Source organism: Hypanus sabinus, chromosome 10, assembly GCF_030144855.1.
Source record: "Hypanus sabinus isolate sHypSab1 chromosome 10, sHypSab1.hap1, whole genome shotgun sequence".
Taxonomy (NCBI): Eukaryota; Metazoa; Chordata; class Chondrichthyes; order Myliobatiformes; family Dasyatidae; genus Hypanus; species Hypanus sabinus.
Window position 1 is genome coordinate 31,726,372 of NC_082715.1, and position 25,141 is coordinate 31,751,512.

At 40.9% G+C, this 25,141-nt stretch overlaps 2 protein-coding genes across 3 annotated transcripts in view; one reads left to right on the forward strand and one right to left on the reverse strand.

Annotated features, from left to right (window-relative positions):
• The window catches only part of LOC132400548 (24-hydroxycholesterol 7-alpha-hydroxylase), a 54,679-nt gene extending 44,398 nt beyond the window's left edge, over positions 1 to 10,281 (reverse strand). The window contains exon 1 of the mRNA XM_059981612.1: positions 10,240 to 10,281. The gene's annotated coding sequence lies outside the window, so the exon portion shown is untranslated. The remainder of the gene's footprint in view (positions 1 to 10,239) is intronic.
• A 140-nt stretch (positions 10,282 to 10,421) lies between these two features.
• rcan2 (regulator of calcineurin 2) overlaps positions 10,422 to 25,141 on the forward strand; it is a 334,948-nt gene continuing 320,228 nt past the window's right edge. The window contains exons 1-2 of one of the 2 annotated variants that reach the window (XM_059981615.1): positions 10,422 to 10,551; positions 11,242 to 11,464. In XM_059981615.1, coding sequence (XP_059837598.1) covers positions 11,243 to 11,464 — 222 coding nt within the window. In that variant the 5' untranslated portion in view covers positions 10,422 to 10,551; position 11,242. Of the gene's footprint in view, positions 10,552 to 10,695; positions 11,047 to 11,241; positions 11,465 to 25,141 lie in introns of those variants that run through there. The other variant, XM_059981613.1, reaches the window with a different exon arrangement.

The window sequence follows — 25,141 nt, forward strand, 5'->3', positions numbered from 1 at the left end:
CCCGTGATATACTAGGCCGAATCCAGTACGTTTGTACAATTTTCTATTCAAAGCCATTGGTGTTTCCATACTAGGCCATGATGCAGCCAGTCAACACACTCTCCACTGCACATCTATAGAAGTTCATTAAAGTTTTAGATGTCATGCTGCTTCTCTGCAGACTCCTAATGAAGTAAAGCCACTGCTGTGCTTTCTTTGCAGTTTCACTTACATGCTGGGTCCAGGTCAGGTGCTCTGAAATAGTGACACCCCGTAAACCCCCTCCACCTCTGATTCCCCCAATAAGGACTGGCTCATGGACCTCTGGTTTCCTCTCCAGAAGGCTACAACCAGTTCTTTGGTCTTGCAGACATTGAGCAAGAGGTTTCTGTTATGACACCGCTCTGCCAGATTTTTAATCTCCCTTCTGTATGCTGATTTATCACCATCTCTGATTCCGCCCACAACTGTGATGACGTCGGCAAACTTGATCAGTTATGGGTCCATTGTCATTTGTCGTCTTTATCAACAATCTGGGTGATAACTGGATCAACAGATTTGACACCAGTGAGAAAGGCTATCATGCAGAGGGATCTGAATCAGCTGGAAAAACGGGCTGAAAAATGGCAGATGGAATTTAATGCAGGCAAATGTGAGGTGTTGTACTTTGCATTTTCACCCAGCATCAATGGAGAAAGCCTACTTGTATCTACCCTGTCTATACCCCTCATAATTTTGTATACCTCTATGAAATCTCCTCTCAATCCTCTACATGCTAAGGAATAAAGTCCTAACCTATTGAAGCTTACCTTATAACTCAGGTACTCTGTATTCTTTCAACTTTATTTACGTCTTTCCTGTAGGTGGATGACCAAAACTGCACACAATACTCCAAATTTGGCCTCACCCATGTCTTATACAACTTCAACCTAACATCCCATCTCCTGTACTCAATACATTGATTTATGAAGCCAATGTGCCAAAAGCTTTCTTTATGACCCTGTTGACCTGTGATGCCAATCTGTATGCCCAGATCCCTTTATTCTACCACACACCTCAGTGCCCTAATTTTCACTCTGTAAGTCCTACCCTGGTTGGTCCTACTAAAATGCAACACCTCTCACTTGTCTGCATTAAGTTCCATCTGCCATTTTTCAGCCCATTTTTCCAGGTGATCCAGATCCCTCTGCATGATAGCCTTTCTCACTGGTGTCATCTGCAAATCTATTGATCCAGTTATCACTCAGATTGTTGATAAAGATGACAAACAACAATGGACCCATCACTGATCCCTGTGGCATCCCACTTAGTCTCAGGACTCCAGTTAGGGAGGCAACCCTCCACTACCACTCTCTGGCTTCGCCCACAAAGCCAAAGTCTAATCCAATTTACTACCTCACCCTGAATGCTGAGCGACTGAACCTTCTTGACTAGCCTCCCATGCAGGACCTTGTCAAATGCCTCGTCGACAACATCCACTGCCTTGGCTTTTTCCACTTTGCTAGTAACTTCCTCTATGAGGAAACACTATGACACTATGAAAAACGCTATGAGATTGGTTAGACATAACCTACCACACACAAAGCCATGCTGACTATCCTTAATAAATTTATGTCTATCCAAATACGGTCCCTTAGAATACCTTTCAATAACTTTCCCACAACTTTTGTCAGACTTGCTGGCCTATAATTTCCAGGTTTATGTTCCGAGCCTTTCTTAAACAGTGGAACAACACTGGCTGTCCTCCAATCCTCATGCACCTCTTCTATCGATAAGGACGATTTAAATATCTCTGTTAGGGCCCCACACTCGCAAGTCCTCCATTTCCCATACATCTGCACTCACACCACCTTCACACTGTCATAACAGTGATGGAGTCCATCTTGTCCTTACCTACCAGCCCATCTGCTTTCACAGACAACACATTATCCTCCGCAGCTTTCGCCATCTACAAAGGGACCCTCTGACTAAATATACCTTTACCTCCACCCCACTCCTTTGCTTTCTGCAGGGGTTGCTCCCTCCATGATTCCCTTGTCTATTTGTCCCTCCCCACTAATCACCCTCCAGGCACTTACCCCTGCAAGCAGCCTAAGTGCCACACCTACTCATACACCTTCTCCCTCACCTCCATTCAGGGTCCAAACGGTCCCTCTAAGTGAGGCAACACTTCACCTGTGGATCTGCTGGGGTTGTCTATTGTCTCCCAACGCAGCCTCCTCTATGTTGGTGAGACCATCGTAAATTGAGGAACCGCGTTGTTGAGCACCTCTGCTCGTTCGTCACAAGTGGGACTTACTGGTGGGCAAACATGTTAATTCTCATTCCTATTCCTGTTCCAACATGTTGATCCATGGTCTCCTCTTGTAGCAAGATGAAGCCACCCTCAGGGTAGAGGGGCAACACCCTATATCTTAGTACCCTCCAAACTGATGGCATGAAAATTGATTTTCCTTCTGGTGAACAAAATTTCCCCTCCCCCCACCAATCCTTTATTCCCTACTCTGACCTTTTACTTATTCTCACCTGCCTATTACTTCCTCCTGGGTACCCCCCCTTCTCCTATTGTCCACTCTTCTCCCCTTTCAGATTCTTTCTTCTCCAGCTTTGATCTTCCCCACTCACCTGGCTTCACCTATCATCTTCCAGCTACAGTCTTTCCCTTCCGCCCGCCTTTTAATTCAGGCATCTCCCCCCTTCCCTCTCAGTCCTGAAGAGGGGTCTCGACCCAAAATGTTGACTGTTTACTCTTTTCCATAGACACTGCCTGGCCTGCAGAGTTCCTCCAACATTTTGTGCGTGTTGCTTTGGATTTCCAGCTTCTGCAGGTCCTCTCTATGTTGTAATCATATGTCATCCATGTCAAGTATCATTCAGGCTGTACTCCTGCTACTTTCACTAAGCTTGTGGGCTGTAAATATGAGGTAAACCCTGACTCTGAAAAGAAGCACAGACAGATGTTCTTCAGGGGATTTCACTGGAGTACTTCACCAGCTCTGATTCAAACATGAATTGCATTTATGGTCCAGCTTTTTTTAACAATTGAACTCGAATAGCTTTGCATTGAAATTGCATTGTACAAATACGCTCTTGAGCATGTTCAGCACAGTGTCATGTTATTAGGATTTGTTTGAACTTTTAGCCTTCACCGAATACAGAGCCTAGGCCCTTAGTAAATGCCATTTCATATTGAGCTGGTTACAGCATACAGAATTTGTAGATGTGCAACTCTAATTATCAAAGGAAATTTCAAACCAACTTACCTTCTTTATCACCAGTTTTGAGCTATATTCCTCCCTTTTGCATTAAGAGGATGTGGTAGTTTATTAAATAATAAATTAGTTGTGACGGAGGAAACAAGTCTTAAAGATTAAAGTACATGCACCATGTCTAATGATAATAATTGGGACTCTCAAGGGTGTTTTTACAAGTCTGAGTGGAATGTTTATGTTATAGTATATAATGAGTGAATCATTCATAAAGAGTGGAGCAGGGTGTGTGTGTGTGTGTGTGTGTGTGTGTGTTTCTCAGGATTGCAATGAACAGTCATTGGGTAAAATGAACTGAAAGTCAAAGCTGGATACTGAAATTCTGAAATAAAAGAGAACAGAAAATGTTGGAAGCTCTTTGAGGGTCAAAAGTAATCTAGAGTTCAAAGTTCAGAATACATTTATTATCAGAGTAGGTATACTACATACAACCTTGAGATTCATCTCCTTACCGGCAACCACAAAACAAACAAACCCAAAAGATCTCATTTAAAAAAGAAGCCTGTCAAACACCACATGTGCAGAAAAGGAACAAACCGTGCAAACAGTAAAGGAAAGCAAATAACATTCAGGACTGAAGCTGACAAAAGTGTCCACAGCCACAAAGCCAGTCTTAGCCCATCCACAAGCCTGTTAGTTATAGGCCACAGTGTCAGTTCTGTGCAAGAGATGAGCGAGCTGAACACTGACCCGGACACCTTGACCTTTTCAATCTGACCCAGCGCTTGCTTAAATTGGCCAAAATACAGGTTGTTTCTCCTTTCGGATCTGAAACCTGCCACGTTGATACTCTCTCGAGCCCAGGACTCATTGCCTCAATTTGGCCCATACCCGACCTTTTCAATCTGGCCCAGTACTTAAATCGGTCAAATATCGGCTTATTCCTCGCACTTGGGCCTGGGCCCCGCTGCCTCGACTCTGCCTTGTCTCAGTTCTGCCATTTCACATTGGCTCCAATCTGCTACAGGTACGGCCAAACATCGGTTTGTTCCTTGCTCTTGGACCCAGGCCTCACCAGCTCAATTTACTCCATACATACCATGCTGTAACTATCCTGTGCCTTCAAAACTTCAGTTCACACCAAGACCTGCAGGCTGAGCACTGAAATGGAAGTTATGGGCTATTGATTGCAATGATTGTTTTAGAGAAAAAGTGTGATTAATAAAGTAGTTAGTAGTTTTGTTTGCTGCCAGCAAGTCGTAGCTGTACTTCACTAGAGCCATCTTAAACCAGAAAAAGAAATTTAAAGAAAGACAGATTTAATATTACACATTCTTGTTTGTTCTCGCTGCCACATCACAGATTTTATTCAGATTCAGATTCAGTTTATTGTCATTTAAAAACCACAAATGCAATGCAGTTAAAAAATGAGACAACGTTCCCCCAGAATGATATCAACAAAGCACACGACAAAACAGACTACACCAGAAAATCCACGTAACATTTGGCAATCCCCAATCCAGAGTCCATAGAGGCTGCTGCATATTAATATCGCACTACGATCTTAGCACGTTCCCCAGAAAGGAGCTCCAAAGCCACAAGACAGAACAAGACTAAAAACTAAAGCTATGAGACATGCACAAAACCACTTAGTTACAACACTGCAAACATTACCATAATTTGATAAAAAACAGACCATGGACACTGTAAAAATAGTCCAAAGACTGTAAGTTCGAAAGTAACCGCCATACCGTTTCCACAAGTCCTCAGGGTCCCGATAGACTCGCCATCCCACACCGGCGGCAGAAGGGAGTACCCCCGCTATGGACTTCCACAGCGCCGCCTGACTCAGCCACACAGATGCAGCACACAATGAAAGCTCCATCGAACCCAGCCTCACAGACACAGCACACACTGAAAGTGATCTGACCGCAGCGGACTCCGAGTCCGTTGAACCTCCGAGCCTCTGACCATCCCCTCCAGCACAGCTTCTCCGAGCACCATCCTCTGCCGAGCGTATTAAGACGTTCCTGCCAACGGCCACCGGCAATGCGACCCCGAGGACTGGGGACCTGTTCTTCTCAGCAGAGTCCCGGACCTCACAGCAGCAGCAGCAATGAAGAGGGCCTTCCTAGAAATTTCCAGATGTTCCTCCATGCTCCGTGCTCCCACGTCCATTTTTCATTAGATTAGGATTGCACACAGCACCCCACTTAACAAATAACATGAACAATCCCCATGTTTCTCATACTGTCTGCCTTCATTAACAGTTTATTCTCAAGCAGCACTGACCACACCCTATCAGAAAGAGTCCCTTTGTCCTGTCCATTCCCACCAACTTTCTTGCAGCTGAATACTGACTTGTTTTCTCTCATTTCCATTTCTGGTGAAGGGTTATAGATGTAGCCTTGTTTCTCTTTTAGCCAGAGTGGTTAATCTGTGGAAGTCTTTGCCACAGGAAGCTGTGGAGGCCAAGTCTTTATCTATATTTAAGGCAGAGGCTGATAGATTCTTGATTGGTCAGGCATGAAGGGATACAGGGAGAAGGCAGGAGACTGGGGCTAAGAGGTAAAATGGATCAGCCATGATGAAATGGCAGAATTCTGCTCATATATCTTATGGTCTTATAATCTAAAATTAATGAATACGATTAAAAATGTTTAATCCTATTAAGTTTGCCTTTGCCTGCATGAATCGCTGAGAGTGACGGAGGGAACCATGTGAGGTGCCAACAAAGTATATTGACAACATGCTTGCAAAAGAGCAAAAATATATATTTGACAGAACTAAGCAATTGCTAAGCAATTCTCACAATCAACTGGTCGAATTCAGTCTTGCACTTCTGACATATAGTTTTGAACTGCGGTGAGTGAAGGATGATGATTAGGATTGTTGGAAGTCAATCCTGTCACCACAGGACAATGCTGCAGGATTTCCACAGAGCAGAGTCCTTATCATAACCATCGTCAACTGCTTCCTTAAGGAGGAAGAAGCTCCATGCACACTACCAACCTTATCAATGGCAGAACCTAGCCTGTGAGTGCTAAATTTAACTGGAATTTCGGAGTGGATGAACCATCTTGACTTTCTCCTGAAAACCCCGCCATTGAACAGTCATAGAACATAGAATAGTACAGCACAGTACAAACCCTTTGGCCCACAATGTTGTGCCAACCCTTAAACCCTGCCTCCCATATAACCCCCCCCCCACCTTAATTTCTTCCATATATCTGTCTAGTAGTCTCTTAAATTTCACTAGTGTATCTGCCTCCACTACTGACTCAGGCAGTGCATTCCACGCACCAACCACTCTCTGAGTAAAAAACCTTCCTCTAATGTCCCCCTTGAACTTCCCACTCCTTACCTTAAAGCCATGTCCTCTTGTATTGAGCAGTACCAAAGTGCAGAATATCAGAAAGGAGCTAAGACAAACTGCTCAGAAGATCAAGGCAGCATTTGACCCACTGTGACTTCAAAAGCTCTGGTAAAACTACAATTTTATGGACATTAAGGATAAAACACTCCAATGGCAGGAATCATACTAGGATGATGATTGCAGTTGGACAACATGGCGGGAATTCTACTGACCAGAGTCCTATGCCCAACCATTTTCAGTTGCTTCATCAGTGACATTCCTTCCAACATTGGGTTAGAAGTGTAGATTGCATAAAGTTCATTTCCATTCCTAACTGCTGAGTAATCCATGATTTAGCATGAATGCCACAAAAATCCCAAGGTCAAAGGTCCCTGAATCGTGGCTGAAGGATTGTTGTAGTTGGGAGCTGAACGTCCAACGTTACACATTATATCAGAGGGATAGGAAGGTAGGCGGGGGAAGGGATGATGTGGGTCTACTGGTAAAGAATGGCATCAAATCAGTAGACAGATATGACGTAAGATCAGAAGATGTTGAATCCTTGTGGGTTGAGTTAAGAAACTGCAAGGGTAAAAGAATGTTGATGGCAGTTGTATACAGGCCTCCCAACAGTGGCTGGGAGGTGGACCACAGGTTACAACAGGAAATAGAAAAAACAAGTTAAAAGGGCAATGTTATGGTAGTCATGGGAGATTTTAACATGCAGTTCAACTGGAAAAATCGGGTTGGTAATGGATCTCAAGAGAGTGAGTTTGTTGCATGCCTAAGAGATAGCTTTTCAGAACAGTTTGTCATTGAGCCTACTAAGGGATCAGCTATACTGGAATGGGTGTTATGTAATGAACTGGAGGTAATTAGGGAGCTTAAGGTAAAAGAACCCTTTGGAACCAGTGATCACAATATGATTGAGTTCAACTTGAAATTTGATAGGGAGAAAGTAAAGTCTGATGTAGCAGTATTTCAGTTGAGTAAGGGAAATTACAGTGGTATGAGAGAGGAGTTGGCCAAAGTAAATTGGAAGGAGCTGCTGGCAGGGATGTCAGCAGAGCAGCAATGGCGTGTGTTTCTGGGAAAAAATGAGGAAGGTACAGGACATGTGTATTCCAAAAATGAAGAAATACTCAGATGGTAAAATAGTACAACTGTGGGTGACAAGGGAAGTTAAAGCAATTGTAAAAGCAAAAGAAAGGGCTGCAACAAAGCAAAAATTAGCAGGGGGATAGAGGATTGGTAAGTTTTTAAAACCTACAGAGAGCAACTAAAATAATCATTAGAAGGGAGAAGATGAAATATGAAAGCAAGCTAGCAAATAATATCAAAGTGGATGGTAAAAGTTTTTTTCTACTATGTTATAAATAGGAGAGACAAGAGTGGATATAGGACCACTAGAAAATGAGGCAGGAGAAATAATAATGGGGCATAAAGAGGTGGCTGATGAACTAAATGAGTATTTTGCATCAGTCTTCACTGTGGAAGACACTAGCTGTGTGCCTGATGTTGTAGTGTGTGAAGGAAGAGAAGTGGGCACAGTTACCACTACAAGAGAGAAGGTGCACAAAAAGCTGAAAGACCTCAAGGTACATAAATGAACTGCACCCTAGAGTTCTGAAAGAAGAAGTGTTAGAGATTGTGATGGTATTAGAAATAACCTTTCAAAAATCATTGGACTCTGGCATGGTGCCAGAGGACTAGAAAACTGCAAAAGTTACTCCACTCTTTCAGAAAGGAGGAAGGCAGCAGAAAGGAAATTATAGACCAGTTAGCCTGACCTCAGTGGTTGAGAAGAAGTTAGAGTCAATTTTTAAGGATGAGGTGATGGATTACTTGGTGGCACAGGACAAGGTAGTACAAAATCAGCATTGTTTCCTTCAGGGAAAATCCTGCCTGATGAACCTGTTGGAATTCTTTGAAGAGTTTACAAGTATGATAGATAAAGGGATGTAGTGGATGTTGTATATTTAGACTTACAGAAGGCCTTTGACAAGGTGCCACACATGAGACTGCTTACCAAGTTAAGAGCCTATGGTATTACAGGAAAGTTACTAACATGGTTAGAACATTGGCGGATTGGTAGGAGGCAGTGAGTGGGAATGAAAGGATCCTTTTCTGGTTGTCTGCCAGTGACTAGTGGTGTTTTGCAGGGGTCGGTGTTGGGACAACTTTTTTTATGCTGTATATAAATGATTTAAATGAGTAGATGGCTTTGTTGTCGAGTTTCCAGATAATATGAAGATTGGTGGAGGGGCAAGTAGTGTTGAGGAAACTGCTAAGATGAAGAAGGACTTAGACAGTTTAGGAGAAGGGGCAAGAAAGTGGCAAGTGAAATACAATGTTAAAAAATGCATGGTCATACACTTTGGTAGTAGAAATAAATGTGCAGACTATTTTCTAAACGGGGAGAAAATCCAGGAATCTGAGATGTAGAAGGAGTTGGGGGTACTTGTGCAGCACACCCTGATGGCTAATTTACAGGTTGAGTCAGTGGTGAGGAAGGCAAATGCCATGTTAGCATTCATTTCATGAGGTCTAGAATACAAGAGCAAGGAATGTGATGTTGAGGCTTTATAAGGCACTGGTGAAGCCTCACCTTCAGTTTTGGGCCCCTTATCTTAGAAAAGATGTGCTGGCATTGGGGAGGGTCCAGAGGAGGTTCACAAAGATGATTCCAGGAATGAAAGGATTATCATACGAAGAACAAAAGTTCTTTTGTTCAGATGGCTCTGGGTCTGTACTCACTGGAATTCAGAAAGATGAAGAGGTATCTCATTGAAACCTTTTGAATGTTGAAAGGCGTAGATGTAGATGTGGAAAGAATGTTTCCCATGGAGGGAGGGTCTAGGACAAGAGGGCACAGCCTCAGGATAGAAGGGCGCCCTTTCAAAACAGAGATGAGGAGAAATTTCTTTAGCTAGAGGGTGGTGAATTTGTGGAGTCAATACCAAATCAATACCATGACCACAAAAGCAGAGCAGAAGCTGGTTAATCTGCAGCAAATAACTCATTTCAAAACCTTTCTCCATCTAAGAGTTACAAAGTAAGAACACAATGGAGTACTGTCTGTCGGCTTTGATAGCAGGAGGTTTATCAACATTTAGGAGGTTTGACACCATCAAGATCACAGCAGTCAGCTTGATCGACACTCAATTTACCACCTTAAATATTCATCTCCTCCACTGTGCATGGAAAGTGGCTGCAGTTTGTACCATATACAAATATGCACTTGAGCTACTCACCCAGGCTGCTTTGATAGTACTCCCCAAACCTCTGCTACTGAGAAGGACAAGGATAGCAAGCTCATAGAAACCTCACCACCTGCAGGGTCCGCTCCAAGTCACATAATCCTAAATCAGAAGTACCTTACTATACTATCCTTGTCACAGAACCTAAATCCTGGAAGTTCCTGCTCAAAAAGATTGTGGAAGCACTTCCGCCAACGAAGAACTGCTTGAGATGGTTCACCGCCACCTCCTCAAGGGCAATCAGGAATAGACATTGAGTACTGGCCTTGCCAGCAACATCTGGATTCCAGAAAATATAAACACATCTTACATTGTCTGCAGGTGTGTAACTCTTTCATGCCAATTATTGCCTTGTTTAAAAAGTATTTTTTTGGCGTTGACTCCTATGAAGAAATGCGATGTAGACCCAACCAGCCCCAGAATTACGATGAATCACCTGCCCCGTCTTCAGCACAAACCCAGCGCCAGTCTAAAGCCCCGCCCCTTCTGCCTTCACGCTCTTCCGATTGATCCCGGCACCTTGGTCCAGAGCGTAAACGTGCGGCGACGCGGACAGCGATTGGGCAAAGTGCCCGTCAATTAGGGCGAGCGGGCGTGCCGCTGCAACGGATTGGCTGGTTGAACTGGCGCTGTGGAAGATGTCAATGGGTCTGCTCCCCACCCCCAGCTGTCACAGCAGGCTGAGTGAGAACAGGGGAAGCTGATTGCGCTCTGGCCGCAGGGAGACGGCAAGCTGGGACCCAGGCAGGTAAGAGATTGACATTAGGTCCCATTCAGCGCTGGAGTCCAAACGCAGCAGTTAATCCCGAGTTGACCTTTGGAGGTGATGCAGAATAACAACGCGCGTAGCTGCAGCTCACCGCACTCATTGCCATCAATCGCCAGATTGGCAGTTCCACATTTGAACTGTTAAAGATTTGCAACGTCGTTTACAGCCGAGCGCCACGGTTCCTGCCAGATATGCACTTCGCGGTGCGGCGAAGCGCATCTATTGAGAAAGGATGTCCATCTCTCCAGTGATACTAGTTTAATTGTATTTTTCCTTTGGGACACCGGTGCTGGTGCTGGGAGCTGGAACAAACCCGAGCATCATTGCAAAATCAATGAGCAAGAAATTATTCCGGAATAGAGTGTGAAACACTGTCACTGGTCAAGCAGTTCAAATGATCGCTTTGCTGTTCTCTGATTATGAGAACATTATGATGGCTTCGGTATACTCATTTTCTACTTTTAGGTATTGCTGGTGAGAATTTTTATTGTATGTCAGTCTCACTGTTTCGATATTCCCAGACTAACATAAGTGGGTGCCTATAGGAGTGCTGATGGTTTGTTATCTCTCTGCTGAGAGTCTGAGATAATCATGTTTCCATTGAGGCGATATGATTTTAGTGCTCGTTGCGAGACTGCATTTAATCGCACTTACTTTGCTTTTGAGCAGGATGAGAGGAGACGATCCGTTTGCTGCTATGAGGAACCTGAAACGCTTCAGCGACAGAGCTGCTGCCGGCGAATTTTTCCTTCAAGCTGCGGACATCCGTGATCCTAATGATCACATCCTCTCGCAGGAAGATTTCGATGAGATAACGGATTTCAATGACCTCCCGACCTCACTCTTTGCCTGCAACGTGCATCAGTCTGTTTTTGAAGACGAACAGCGAAGGGTATGTATGACCATCAGTAACATGGATGCAGATGGCTTTTGCAATTGTTGAACGATTGGACTAATTTCCTTTATATAATTTGCTTTCAAATAGCAATAGTGAAGAATTGTTAGTAAATGGAAGACAGGCAATGATGATTGATATGAAGATTGGGTTACGGATAAAAGGCATCCAAACACAAATAAGAATTTTCTGGAGCTTTGAGATGAGCTTTCAGTTTCCAATGGAACATACAGCCTCGGTAGCTTTCGCCATGTGCTTTGCACAAGTTGCATACGGATGAGTGGTCGAAATTGGGGGGGGGGGGGTTAATGGGAATATACCGGTTATATGTAAGTGGGTGCCTGAGGTTGGTGCAGACTTGATGAGGTAAGGGGGGGGGGGGGGAAGGTTTCGGTTCTTTACTACTCCACGACAAGTTGTTGATCTCTTTACTCAGAGAAGGGTTGGAATGTAGAATTTGCTACCACATCGTGTGGCTGAGTGTACATAGACATGAATCAGATTGAAGGAGAGTTTGAAAGTGCATGGGAGAAAAAGTTGTGAGGAGATGGCAGGTAAGAGAAAGGACAACGACCAAATGGGCTGAATGGTTATATCATGATCCTGAATGGTGTGGCCTGATCTGTAATTAGCTACCATACCTAAAGGCTTGAATTCCTGTGCTGCACCTCGCTGTCATGTTTTACAAAATAGACAATAATATTACAATCTTAATAATCATATAATTTTGGGATACTCCATAATGATAGGTCAAAATTTAATGACATCACTGAATGATTCATCCACTTATCAGGTCTATAAAGGTGCTAACTGTGGCATACTCATGAACCTCGAGTTGCTAGGCTCCATCCTAGACCCTGTAAATTGAAAACCAAGATCATGCTTTATCTTTAGTACTGTAAAAATTATTTATTAAAAAAAAAACAGCTATTTTAGCTGAAAGCATTTGCTTCTGTGTTTGTTGTGAAATCCCGTGGATCCATTTTCCCTGATGCTTAGCAATTTTGTTTATGGAAGCCTGCAACATGAAGATTTATTCTTCCAGCTGATCCTCTAAACTTGTAGCACAACAAAGCGAAGAACTGTACAAAGCACATGAAAACATCACACTATTTATAGCTCACTGAAGAAAACCACTGATCCTGTGTTATTTTTGGATGTAGTGTAAAAAAGCTACTGAGGTTCTCCAGGGGTTATTGTCCAATGGTTCCGGTAACTAAAACATATATTTGGATATTAGTTGAAGAACTTTGTCAGTTTGGTGCAAACCTTTTCTCAAAATATAGTTACGAAAATCTATTTTACTGATATGTGTAGTTATTATTGTTGAAACATTATCTAGTTAACTACTTAATATCTGCATAAAAACAAAGGCTAACCAGCACCGCAATTCAGATTTATTTTCATTTTCTCCCAAGTTCTTTGCTACACTGAAAAATTTCCGAATGGGTTTAAGTTCCAAGTGTAGGGTACAACAGCTCCCCAAATATTCTATTTTTGTTCGTGGGTCTAGTGAACATTTTTAGCTCTCAAGTGAACAGTACTTGAAATATGTAAAAAATTTTGGTACAAAATGAGTTCCAGATTTTGGAACATAGTGTAGGTCCTGAGAATTCCAGGATGAGTAGCATTTACAGTGCCGTTTTTACTGAAGTGCACAGCAGTATTTTTTTTAAGTCTTTAAGTAGTACTTCTTGAGAGGTAAGTTGAATTCCTCATTTCCCATTTTAACTGTCTTGACTGTAAACTCTCTAATGATTTACAACCTTTCTAAATTAAGTGACTAATATCTTCAAATATCTTATCAATTTTTAGAATAATTAAACGGTGAATAAAGGGTTCAAATTGTGTCCTACATTATATGAGTGAGGCTTGTGATGTTTACATCTTTTGTTCAAGGTTAGGCTGTAAATCCAAAATTATTCTTTACTGTTCTACTTTGATATTCAGGATGATTTGCACTTTGAGGTTTTTGACCACTTTTGTAGTGAAGTATACTGTTTGCATATGATAATATTTATTAGAGAATGTCAATACATTTAATTGTGTTTATTGGTCTAGTACAAATATTACTGGAATATTTTATTACTTACACATATTTTTATTTTATTAATTTTCCCTTTAATAAAAGAAAGTAAATGCTTCAGAATTTAACAGAAATTCACTTCAGAAATATTCTGGTTGTTATTACTTATCTCTGATACATGAGTATTATTCTGTCGTGTTAGTGAATATCTGAAAACAGGCTTCAGGTTAGTTTTTTATGGTCAATTCAATTTGAGGATACAATCAGTTAAGTGAACTAGAATGTTTATGAGGTAAGTGGAAAAATTTGTAAACTCATCAAAATAGTTCCCCATTTTCTATCCAGTGTGAAAATTACCATCAGTAATAACTAGAGCTCAGGTTATTTTGTATTGATGATTACGGTTCAATTTTAAAAAGCACTTGGAAATGTATCTGATGTATTTAATAGTTAGTCGGAGCAGCAACCACTGTTGTCAAGCTGCCTGAAGATGAAGGTTTTAGAAACGTCTGATGGATAGGAGCCACATAAAATAAATGGATGTTATTGCTACTATTTTTTGATAACATAGGACCATATTGCAAACACCTTTATTTTTCATTGTTCACCTTCCATCTCAATTTGTGGTTTTAAAGTAGGAGATGTCAGGGTAGTTGAGAGAGCAAAATTTCAAAACAAATTCTAGACCAGGAATTTCCAAACTGAGGTCTCTGCAAACTCCTGGTTAACGGTAGAGGGTCATGGTATAAAAAAGATCAGGAATCTCCGTTCTGGACTAATATCTATGTTAGGCAGCTTATTTGTCTGCCCACATGGACAATCCCAGAACCTATGACAAATCCGAGGGATGGAATAATTTCCATCTCAAGTACTTTGTTTTGTATCCGAAGCACCTGTGTTCATTTTAGCCAGTCACCAAGGCCTAGCATGAAAGGGCCCTGAAGACTTCAGTCGAGGTTTCAATCTCTGGGAGAATCAGCACCTCTAAGTATGTTATCATCAGGCCTGTTTGTGGTGCACATTGTTAAATTTAAACCTATGAATGTCATGTTTTGCACATATTCTAATCGTTCACTCTAAAATTAAATATGAGGCCTTACTCCAAAAAATGGAGCTATGGAACATTGACTCCCTAGATTAACAGATTTGACAATAATCCTGTTCTGACCCATAGCTAAAAGATAATGTGAGCTACTGTAATTGCAAATATATTAAATGATATAACATACCTATTTTAGAAAATTCACATGGTGCATAGTTCTGACAAATTTTGATCTGAAGAGAACAATGTTTCTGTTCATGCCACTGGTAAATCATTGTTTAACAGTCTACTGAATTACAATATCTTTAGATGGCTTAATACCATGGAGTTAGAAACGGGAACAAAGATCTCAGTTTTATCATTTCTTAGCTTTCTCAAAGGTGCTATTCTAACCAGCTGGAATATTTCCTGATTGTTGTCCACTTTTCCTTGAAAACTTCGAGAACAGTTTTAACCTAACTCAGCAAACATTGGGCATGCACAAAGAAATAACAGTAAAGTGGCACATAAGATGAACATCGACTTGGATCCACCTATTTCATACACAGCAGTTTGGCTGAATTCACAGTTCTGTTTATTTTTTATTGAGATAGTTTGATTTCACTAGTAAATATTCTTTTAACCATTTCTTTTGAAATATAAATCATGCAGTTCAAATGCGGCTTGTTAATACTGTTAAATCTAATCAAAGTGTCAGAGTGAAAACAGGTTGCTTCTAATGCAGTTTGAGTAGAATAAGCACAAAGGGATCAGGGCTGAAAAGCCCAGGGCACAGGTGCTGGCACCCTGCAAGCTCTTGGCAATAGCTCACATGCCTTTAATAATTTCAGGACAACAGTCAGATTACAATGAAAAATTCACCACAGCTCATTGCACAGCTTCTGCTAAGCCTCCTGTAACACTGTGACCCACAACTCGTTCCTACTTGTGATTGCAAGAAGCTCAGGTCACTTTATTGCAAACACACGATGAAGAAATGTTTGTATGCACAGCCCCTTTGTGCTAACAAGTGTCACCTTTTCTCTGGTTTCAAATCTAATTTATAAGCGTGATTCAAATCCAATTATATCAAATTGAGAAGTGGCAGATTCCACTGCAAAATGGACTCTGCTGGATGTAGTTAATTTCAATCATATGGCTTCTTTTGACAACTAATAGCAGCATGTTACACTCAGTAATTCAGGAACAGGTTCTTCCCCTCTGCCATCTGATTTCTGAATGAACATTGAACCCATGGACACTTAACATTACATTTATTGCACTACTTATTTAATTATTTTATTAATCTTTTTTTTACTGTAATTCAGCTTTTAATAAATTATTATTATGCCTTGCACTCTTCTGCTGTCATGTAAACAATGAACTTCACAACATATTCTGCTGATATTAAACATGATTCTCTGCTGCTATCCTTAACCATGCAAAATTAGTTGTCGTACTGAGCACCGATTAAAAAAATCCAAAATTCATAAAAAATATAATTATTTCATTTCAGAGAAGTTCATACACATTTTCACATTTGTGTACTCATACGTGGTGCAAGTGATTGTCTTTGATGTGATCACAACATCCTGTTGGATATTGGTAATGTAGAATAATGCAGGTCTGGTTTACCAGTTCGTGGAGAGACCGACGGCGGGGTAGCTGCGTTGCCTCGGTTACTGCATGGACCAGGGCCTCATGCTGCAGTGTCACCTGTTGTAGCTGCCCAGGAGAGGAGACGCCAGGGCAGTGTGGGAAAGAGCAGAGGCCCCTGTGGGTGCGCTGGAGTCTGTACTGGGTTGGGGGCTGGCTGCTTCCGTTGGTGATGTCCTTCAAGTGTTTGCTTGGTGGAAGACAAGCTAGATCAGACCAACATCCCATGCACCATCAATCTACAGGCCAAACCACTCAGGGACTTGCATTATTTTATTGAGACTGTATGTTTCACTGCTATCATAACTACAGAATGCAGTATGTGCTGTGTGCTCTTTGTGTAGGGATTTGCACCTTGGTTCCAGAGGACCGCTGTTTCATTTGGCTGTATTTATATGTATGACTGAATGACAATCAAACTTGAACTTGAAGTTGACCTCATGATGGAAATCTTAAAGTGCCAAAACATATATTTAAATTACTGCTGCAATGTTTTGTGAAGAAAACCATCCATGTTTAATCTTTCTCAGATGTTTTCTAAATGCTCTTTTGCAGAAATGATGTAATCTAAGCAATGTATAATATAAGCAATGGCATAATTAGAAATAGCCAAGCTGTACCTATTAGATGTTTTATCTTACCTAATGGAGGTAAATCATACACTATTAGCAGAATACAGAGGCAGCATAGAGGTGCAGCTAGTAGAAATGTTGACTCATAGCTTAAGTGACCCAGGTTCAATCCTAAACTCCAGGTTCCATTGTGTGGAGCTTGCACACTCTCTCTGTGAGTAGGTGTGAGTTTCCTTTCCTATTCACTGCAGTCTCCTCCCATGGGCTAAGGATATGTGGGTTGCTAGGTTGATTGGCCACTATGCACAAATTAGTGGTTGAATCCTGCAGGAGTTGAATGAAAATGAAAATGGTGAATGAAATTAATATGGTGTAAATGGTTGCTTGATGATTAGCCTATAGACTGAACTAGTAAAATGTACTGTTTCCATGCAGAATGGCTCGGTAAGTAACAGATTAAACAGAATTACAGAGGGAAAAATCTTTCTCCATGCACTTTATGGAGTGTAATTCTGACATGGATCCAACGGCTTAAGTTTCATTATCAACTGTCTATTAAATATGCCTTTCATTATTGAAGGAATGTAAGTTTTATTATTTTCCTCATTATACAGATTTTTAGGTGATATATGGAGTGGTATTTGCTGTGCCCGAAAGGAATTTATAATTGTTTTTCCACCATGTCTGAAGCTGCAGTCAATGAAATCCTGTTTCTCCAGAAATTGTAATGCTGAGTATTTTAATGTATAATTAACACAGAATCAACTATTTAGTGTGAACTTCAACTTTTTTAGATACTACTTCTGCTGATAGATATTTTAACAAATCCTTAGCCTGTCAGCGCTGTCAGGGTTGTTAAATAGCATATGAGACCATAACTTCTGCTAAAACTACTGTTTGATCCTCAGAGAAATATTTTCAGAACTGGGGAGTTTTATTATCTCAGAATAATACTTTGAAATTTATACCATTCTAAAAATGATAAAATGTACCATTTTAATGAAAAAATTGTTAATAATATTTTATCTTTTCTCTTAATTTGATAAGCGTGTTCCAATCTTTCTTCAACTTCAAGTACCTGCTTTTTCCTTCATGCTTTGCTGTTGGCAAGAGTACTTTAATCTGATTGGCTGATTAGCCTGGCTCTTGGCTGCACTCTTCCTTGATGCTGCAGTCCCACCATAGATGCTGCCATATTCAAAGTCACATCAGACGAGTAGAAATTAATGCTCAAGCTCACAGTATCCTGTTTTCCACAAGGAACATCCCACTGCTGGGCTTATACTAGTATTTGTTACAGTTCAAAGGGGTGTATCCTTTTTAGTGCAACATTCCATGCGACTATTGGTTTTCTATTATTTCCCTCTACTGATGCAATGCTTATACATAAAGTGAATTTTTAATGGAACATTCAGTCACGAGGGACATTTTAGCCAACTCTGATCTTGGTTTGGCCAATGCACTTATGCACTCCTGTGAGCCAGAATCATTAGATGACGAGGATAATTTGAGCTAGTCTGATTTCTCTTTCACTAATCCAAAGACCAGTTGCAATAACCTTACTGCTGCCTTGATATGGGTAATTCATTCAGGAATTAAACCTGACTGCTTCTGGTCTACATAACCTAGTTATAACACAGGTCTAGAGGGTTGGGTCCCATGGAATCCAGGCAGATCTAGTTAGGCGGATTCAAAATTGGTGCGGAGATAGGAAGCAGAGGATGGTGGTTGATAGTTAAGAGTCAAAGAGCACTACCGCACAGAAGCATGCTCCTTGGTCTAAATAGTCCATACTGAACTATAATCCCATCGCCCTGTGCCTGGACCATAGCCCTCTGTACCCCTTCCATCCATGTACTTATCCAAACTTCTCTTAAAAGTTGAAATCAAAGGTTATTTTTCAGAATGGAGGCCATTGACTAATGGTATGCTGCAAGGGCCAATGCTGGGACCTTTGATATTTATTATTATATAAATAATTTGGAGTGGAATGCACAAGGCTAGATTGGCAATGCTTGCAGATGTCACGAAATCAGGAAGTGTTGATAGTGAAGAAGGTTATTGCACGTTGTAGAGGGATCTTAATCAGTTGGGAAGCTGGGTCGAGGAATGACAAATAGATGCCAATACACATAATTTTGAGGGGATGCACTTTGGAAAGTCCAATCAGCATAGAACCTATACTATCAATGATAGGGTACTAGGAGTTCGATGGAACATTGGGATATAGGAGTACAAGTGGATACTTCATTGAAAGTGGCATTTCAGGAAGACAGGATGGTGAAAAAAGGTATTCAGCATGCTGGCCTTCATGAGTCAGGACAATGAGTATAGGAGTTGGGACATATTCCCTTGGTGAGGCTGCACTGGAGTACTGTATACAGTTTTGGTCACCTTGTTACAGCAAAAACATGGTTAAACAGGGAAGAGTGCAGAAAAGATTTACAAGGTTGTGACCAGGATTAAAGGTCTGAGTTATGGGGGAGAGATTGGCCAGACTAGATCTTTATTCCTAGGACTATAGAAGAATGAGGGTCAGCCTTACAGAGGTGTTTAAATTAATAAGAGGCATTCATAAGATGGATGATAACAGTCTTTTCCCCAGAATAGGGGAGTCCAAAGAGTTAGGGTGAGAGGGGAAGTGTTTTTAACACAGATTGTGGTGAGTATATGGAATGAATTGCCGGAGGAAGTGATTGAAGCAAGTACGATAGTATGGATAACGAAGCAGTTAGTTAGGTACAGCTAACTTTAAAAACACTGACTACTGCTAAAAAAATTTTGGATGGTTATATGGACAAGAAAGGAATGGAGGGTTATGGGCTGAGTGCAGGTCGGTGGGACTAGGTGAGAGTAAGCATTCAGCACGGACTAGAAGGGCCGAGATGGCCTGTTTCCGTGCTGTAATTGTTATATGGTTATATGATTACACAAAGGGACGTGGCTTAGAGGGATGAGGGCCAATTACAGGAAATTGGGGCTAGTTGCGTGGGTCCAGTGGTCAGCGTGGAATGATAAAGCAAAGGACCTGCATCTGTGTTGTATTGCCCTATTACTCTATAATAGAATTGTTATCAAAGCTGTCAGAGTAGACCATTGTGATTTGTCCATTTCTCTTGCTTTGCAATTCAATGTTACTTGTGCTGACTTTCAGTTTTGTGAATGTAATGAATTTTAAGCAATGATTGATTTCGGAAGCTACCACATTGACTTTCCAATTACTGTGATTTTACTGTTCAGTTTCAAAGATTTCTCAAGAAGATCCCCATAAGTTAATTTAGGGCTTGGCATTGTTACCACAGCAAAAAAGTATTGAATTGGTTTTGTCAGGTTTTTAATTCATTGAGTTATTTACGCTATAATGTTGGAATCACTTTAAACCTTGCTTTTACATTTATTGCTTTTCTGACTTTTAAATTACCTGAATAAACTTTACTTTTGTTTTGGTCAAATAGATGGACTTTTGTAAAAATACATCTTCATTCACTTGAGCCTCTTTAACTGGGAGAGTTGATTAAAATAAAAGTAAAATTGGCTTGTATGTTTTCTCTCTGGAAATTCCACTTGAAGTATTCCAATCATAAAACAAACATACCTAAATCTTCATCTGTAATGACATATATATTGGTGGCCCAAATTATACTCCACATCAGAGTGTGTGCTCCTTGACTCTAACACTTCTTTACAAGCATATTTAAGCACATATGATTGAGGACAGATTCCAACCCCCCCCCCCCCCATCCTGTCCATCTGTATCAATTACATTAACCTTCCTCAAAGTTAATGAAAAGTTAACATTCAGGAGTGCTGTGATGAAGCTCCAAGTAAGATGTGAGACTAAAGTTCACAATGTTCCCAATGTGTTTAGTCATGCAGTTATTTTTAAAAATGTGGCAGAGGTCCCAATTAGATTAACTCACTATGCCATTCATTCTGTATGGTTATTTACAGGATACAAAATTTTAACATGAACTTTTAGGTGGATTCGGTAGGAGGGGTAACATAATTTTTTAATGTGTTTAAACTGCTGTGGAGAAAATTACTGCAGTTATATTTTTAGAATAGTTTTTAAAATGTTTCTTGAAATTCTGAAAATCTACTCAATATTACTATTCTTACTGGAATTGACATCAACATGATTGATTCTTAACTGTCTCCAGAATTATTTTAGCAAGCCTTTCATTGGAAACCAGTATTACCATCTATATGCAAACCTGAAATGAGTTTAATTGTCCTAGATCTGTCACATGGTTAAGTTCCAGCTTTCTGTTGTCAAATATCTGGTAGCAATATTTTGCATTATTGCTTAAAGAAAAGAAAGAATTACATTTATGTAGCACTTCTCCTGCCCCTTTCTTGAATTCCCACAGCTTTTTGCAGCCAATTAATTTCATGGTGTAGTCACTGGAGCATTGTAGGAAAAATTGCAGCCTTTTGTGCACATCAAGATCACAGGCAGCAATAATGTGATGCATTTAGTGACTGATAAATTTTGGAAAGTCTCTGGAGATAAATCATCATAAATTTTAATCTCCTCACTTATAGAGATGAGTCCATGGAAACTCAGTACATTTAATTGTGCAGTCTTTAGCCAATGATAAAATTGAAATACCTCTCTGTTTCAGTTCCAGTTCCCTGGCCATTATGTACTGGCACTCTAATCGATTAATCTTCTATGCTTCCTAAAATGTTGTTAGTTTTGCTACTTTAATTTATGTGACAAAGCTTTTAAGTATCAATGTTGCATTTATATAATGGTCAGATTTCAAAGAGCATCAGCTACATTTTGCTATTCAATAAAAGCCATTGTGGTAAATAAAAGCACTAAAGCCATCAAAGTCACTAGCCTCATCACCTGAGTCGTCTTTACTATCCTGCAATATCCCAAGAGCTGTAACAAATCACCACGTTAAAATGTTTCACTTCTATTTGTAGCTTCCACAGCTACTTCTTTGGGTTACTTCAGGCCTATAAGAAAATCTTTTTTTTAAGTCCCTGGTCTTCAAATTAGCCAGAACAATGAACTTATAGAAGGTAGCCTGCCTTGTGTTGGAGTTCCCTCTGTACTGTATCAAAGGAGTATAACTCTGTTAATCCTTTACAAGACTATCTTAAAATTATTAGTAAAAGAATTACCAATGCTATGTTTACACTAGGAACACAACTGCTGTACCTTGATATGCTCAATCTATTGAAAATCTATTGAAAATACTAGTGATAAGGCTTTATATATCACTCTGCTTGCAAATTCCTGGTGAGGTATGATTATTGCAGCCTATTTGTATATGATAGGTCTGATGACATTCCAAAACATTTTCTTAATCATCGATGCTTTGTGAAATCCCAAGAATCATCTTTATGGGTGCTTGTCCTTCCTGTACTAAAGTCCTGCTTCCTTTGGCGAGCCACAAAATACAGAGTTGAGATCTGTTTGCTGTTTGTTGCAGTATAAAAATGACCCAGTTGTAATCTTAGAGTTTGCACCTGCCATTTGACCCTACACCACATAATGGAGTGGGTCTGATGACACAGTGGAAACAATGGGAAAAACAGGAAGAGGAATAATGACACACTCATTGGTGTGAATAAAGCAGACTTATTATTTGGAAGGGAAATAAATAACTAATTGTAGGGCAAATAGTTTAAAGGACAAGTGGAAAGGGCAGGCCAGTGGAACTATTGAATAAAGTCATAGAACTAAATACCATGGAGAAAGGAGCTTTGACCTAACTCTTCCATATTGACCAAGTTGTCTACCTGAGCTAGTCCAATTTGCCTGAGTTTGGCTCATAAACCTCTAAACCAGGGATTCCCAATCTCTTTTATGCCATGGACCTATACCAGTATTCAAGCGGTCTGTGATTTTGGAAAAGGAAGTTTTATAACTCACTCCAGGAAATGTATTCTTGTTAAGGTTTATAGACTGTACAATACAAATTATTGCTTGTGCAATGCCCTGGTTCACATTTTTACTGATATGCCATAGCTATTTCATTTAGCAGCTCATTAATGGCAGTCTGTTCTGTTTTCAGCTTGTTTGGGTTGTCATTGAAGATGAGGGATGATGTGGAATGTGTGTCATCCAATTAGCAGGAGGTTTTCTTGGTGAGGGACAATAAGGTTGGTCTTGGGCTTTTGTTCGAGAGGAGATGAAGAGAAAAGATGCTGGGGAGAACTGGTTGTAGCATACGATCTGGTGGGAGACCCATTTGTTTGAGGTGGATTGCAAGCGACATTCGGAAGGTGGTCAACACGAGGAAATCTGCAGATGCTGGAAATTCAAGCAACACGCACAAAATGCTGGTGGAACACAGCAGGCCAGGCAGCATCTATAGGGAGAAGCACTGTCGATGTTTCGGGCTGAGACCCTTCGTCAGGACTAACTGAAAGGAAAGGTAGTAAGAGATTTGAAAGTAGGAGGGGGAGGGGGAAATACAAAATGAAGGTGGTTTGTGTTTTCACATTTTCTGAGGGTCCAGTGTGTGAGTGACAGATAAGTTCAAGATGAGTTCCAACTTGTGCACATTTGACTGTTTAATTAGAACCCTTTAGTTAAGATTCATAAATACAATTCCTTTAATCGTATGCAGTGTACGGTCTGTTATTTCGTGGCAATAATTTGTAACAGGGTAGCTGTGGTAAACTATGTATACCTGTCTGGACACGCCTCTCTGCTGACTGCTCCTGTGGCTCCTCTCACAGACCCCGGTATAAAGGCGATTGGGACACTGCTCCTCCCTCAGTCTTCAACATGTCGTGCTCCCTTTTGCTGTTAATAAAAGTCTATCGTTCACTTCCAGTCTCCGAGAGTTATTGATGGTGCACCAGTAGCAAATTACACAGCATTCACACAAACCGGGGTTTGGGGTGGGAGGAGCTGTCTCAATCTCACGGGTTTGGTGGGGGTGGAGGTTGTCTTCCCTGGACTCACGCAGCCAAGGAAACCAAAGTGTTTCACTTGTAATGAGTCTTAAGTTTAGAAGAAACCAATCTATTGCTTCACTTAACTCAGAAAAGATTGGTTATGAGCAGATGAAAGTCAGTTTAATCCAGAGTGGAGCAACTTTGCACACATTTCTAGGAAATTCGACTCTTGACTTTCCTTTGGTATTTTTATTTCCATAGCCTTTTATTCTTGTATAAAACTCCCCTAAATGAAACTAATATGTGACACCAGAAGTTTTTCTCCACCATAATTTTTGATCTGTGTCTGCACAAGGTTTCTACATCATCCTAAAAATGCTTTTCCTGCCTGTTTTCCACAAAACTTTGTTATTTCAAGAACAGAAACTCAAAATGTGTTCTTGGTCTTCATTGAAATTTGTGACCTTCTGCCATCTCAGATAGAGACTGCTTTGCCCATTGGTGTCAGCATTGTGGTCACTCTCAGTTTGCTGTCTGGGAATAATTTCAGTCCACTGCTCTGATCTCTGCTACTTTTCATTGTTTGTGGCTCACTGCTCCATGATGGAGGAACATATACTTCATGCTCTAGGAGACACTAGGTGCTTCAGGTGACAGGAGCAGACTTAATGGTACAGGCTTGCCTAGTTATAGCTTTGGAGAGCCTTTGCGGTCCCACTTGTCTGAAGAACAATCTCAAACTTCCAAGTATATTTATTACCGAAGTACGTGTACTATGTACAACCTTGAAATTATTCTTCCAGGCAGCCACGAAAACAAAGCAACCCGATAGAACCCATTAAAAAAGACCGTCAAACACCCAATGTGCAACAAAAAAAGAACAAACCATGCAAACAAATAACGCTGGGAACTAAAGTTTACGAAAGTGAGTCCACAGCCATGAAACCAGCTCATTTCTGCAGCCAGACCAGGAGCCTATTAGTTGCAGGCCACAGCCTTAGTTCAGTGCAGAGAAGAGTAAACCTTGCAGAGTAGTCCCTCAACTCTGGCTCTGACACCTCGACTTTTTCAGTCTGGCCCTTCTTTTAAATTGGCCAAGTGTCGGCTAGTTCCTTGCTTTCAAGCCCAGGCCCTGCCACTGGTTCGGGCCCATGTCTGCTGCTGCAATGGCTAAATATTTGCTTGTTCCCTGCTCTCTTGATTTGGCCCGTACCTGACCTTTTCAATCTAACCTAGGCTTAAATCGGCCAAACATCGCCTCCTTCCTCACTCTTGCCCTGCCACACTGCCGCAACTGGACTGCACCTTCGAGACACCAGTTCACCGCATTCTCTGGACTACCACAAAAATGCCAGGTTGTAGAGGCAGATCAAGAGCACAGCTCTGAGAGGGAAGTTACAGCTTACTGATTGCAGTGATTGTTGCCCAGAGAATGTGTGATTAATAGAGTAGTTAGTAGATTTGTTTGCTGCCAGTAAAGCATTGCTTTGTCTCATCAGTACCAGCTTAAAGCCCCCAGCATTTTGTGTTTCACA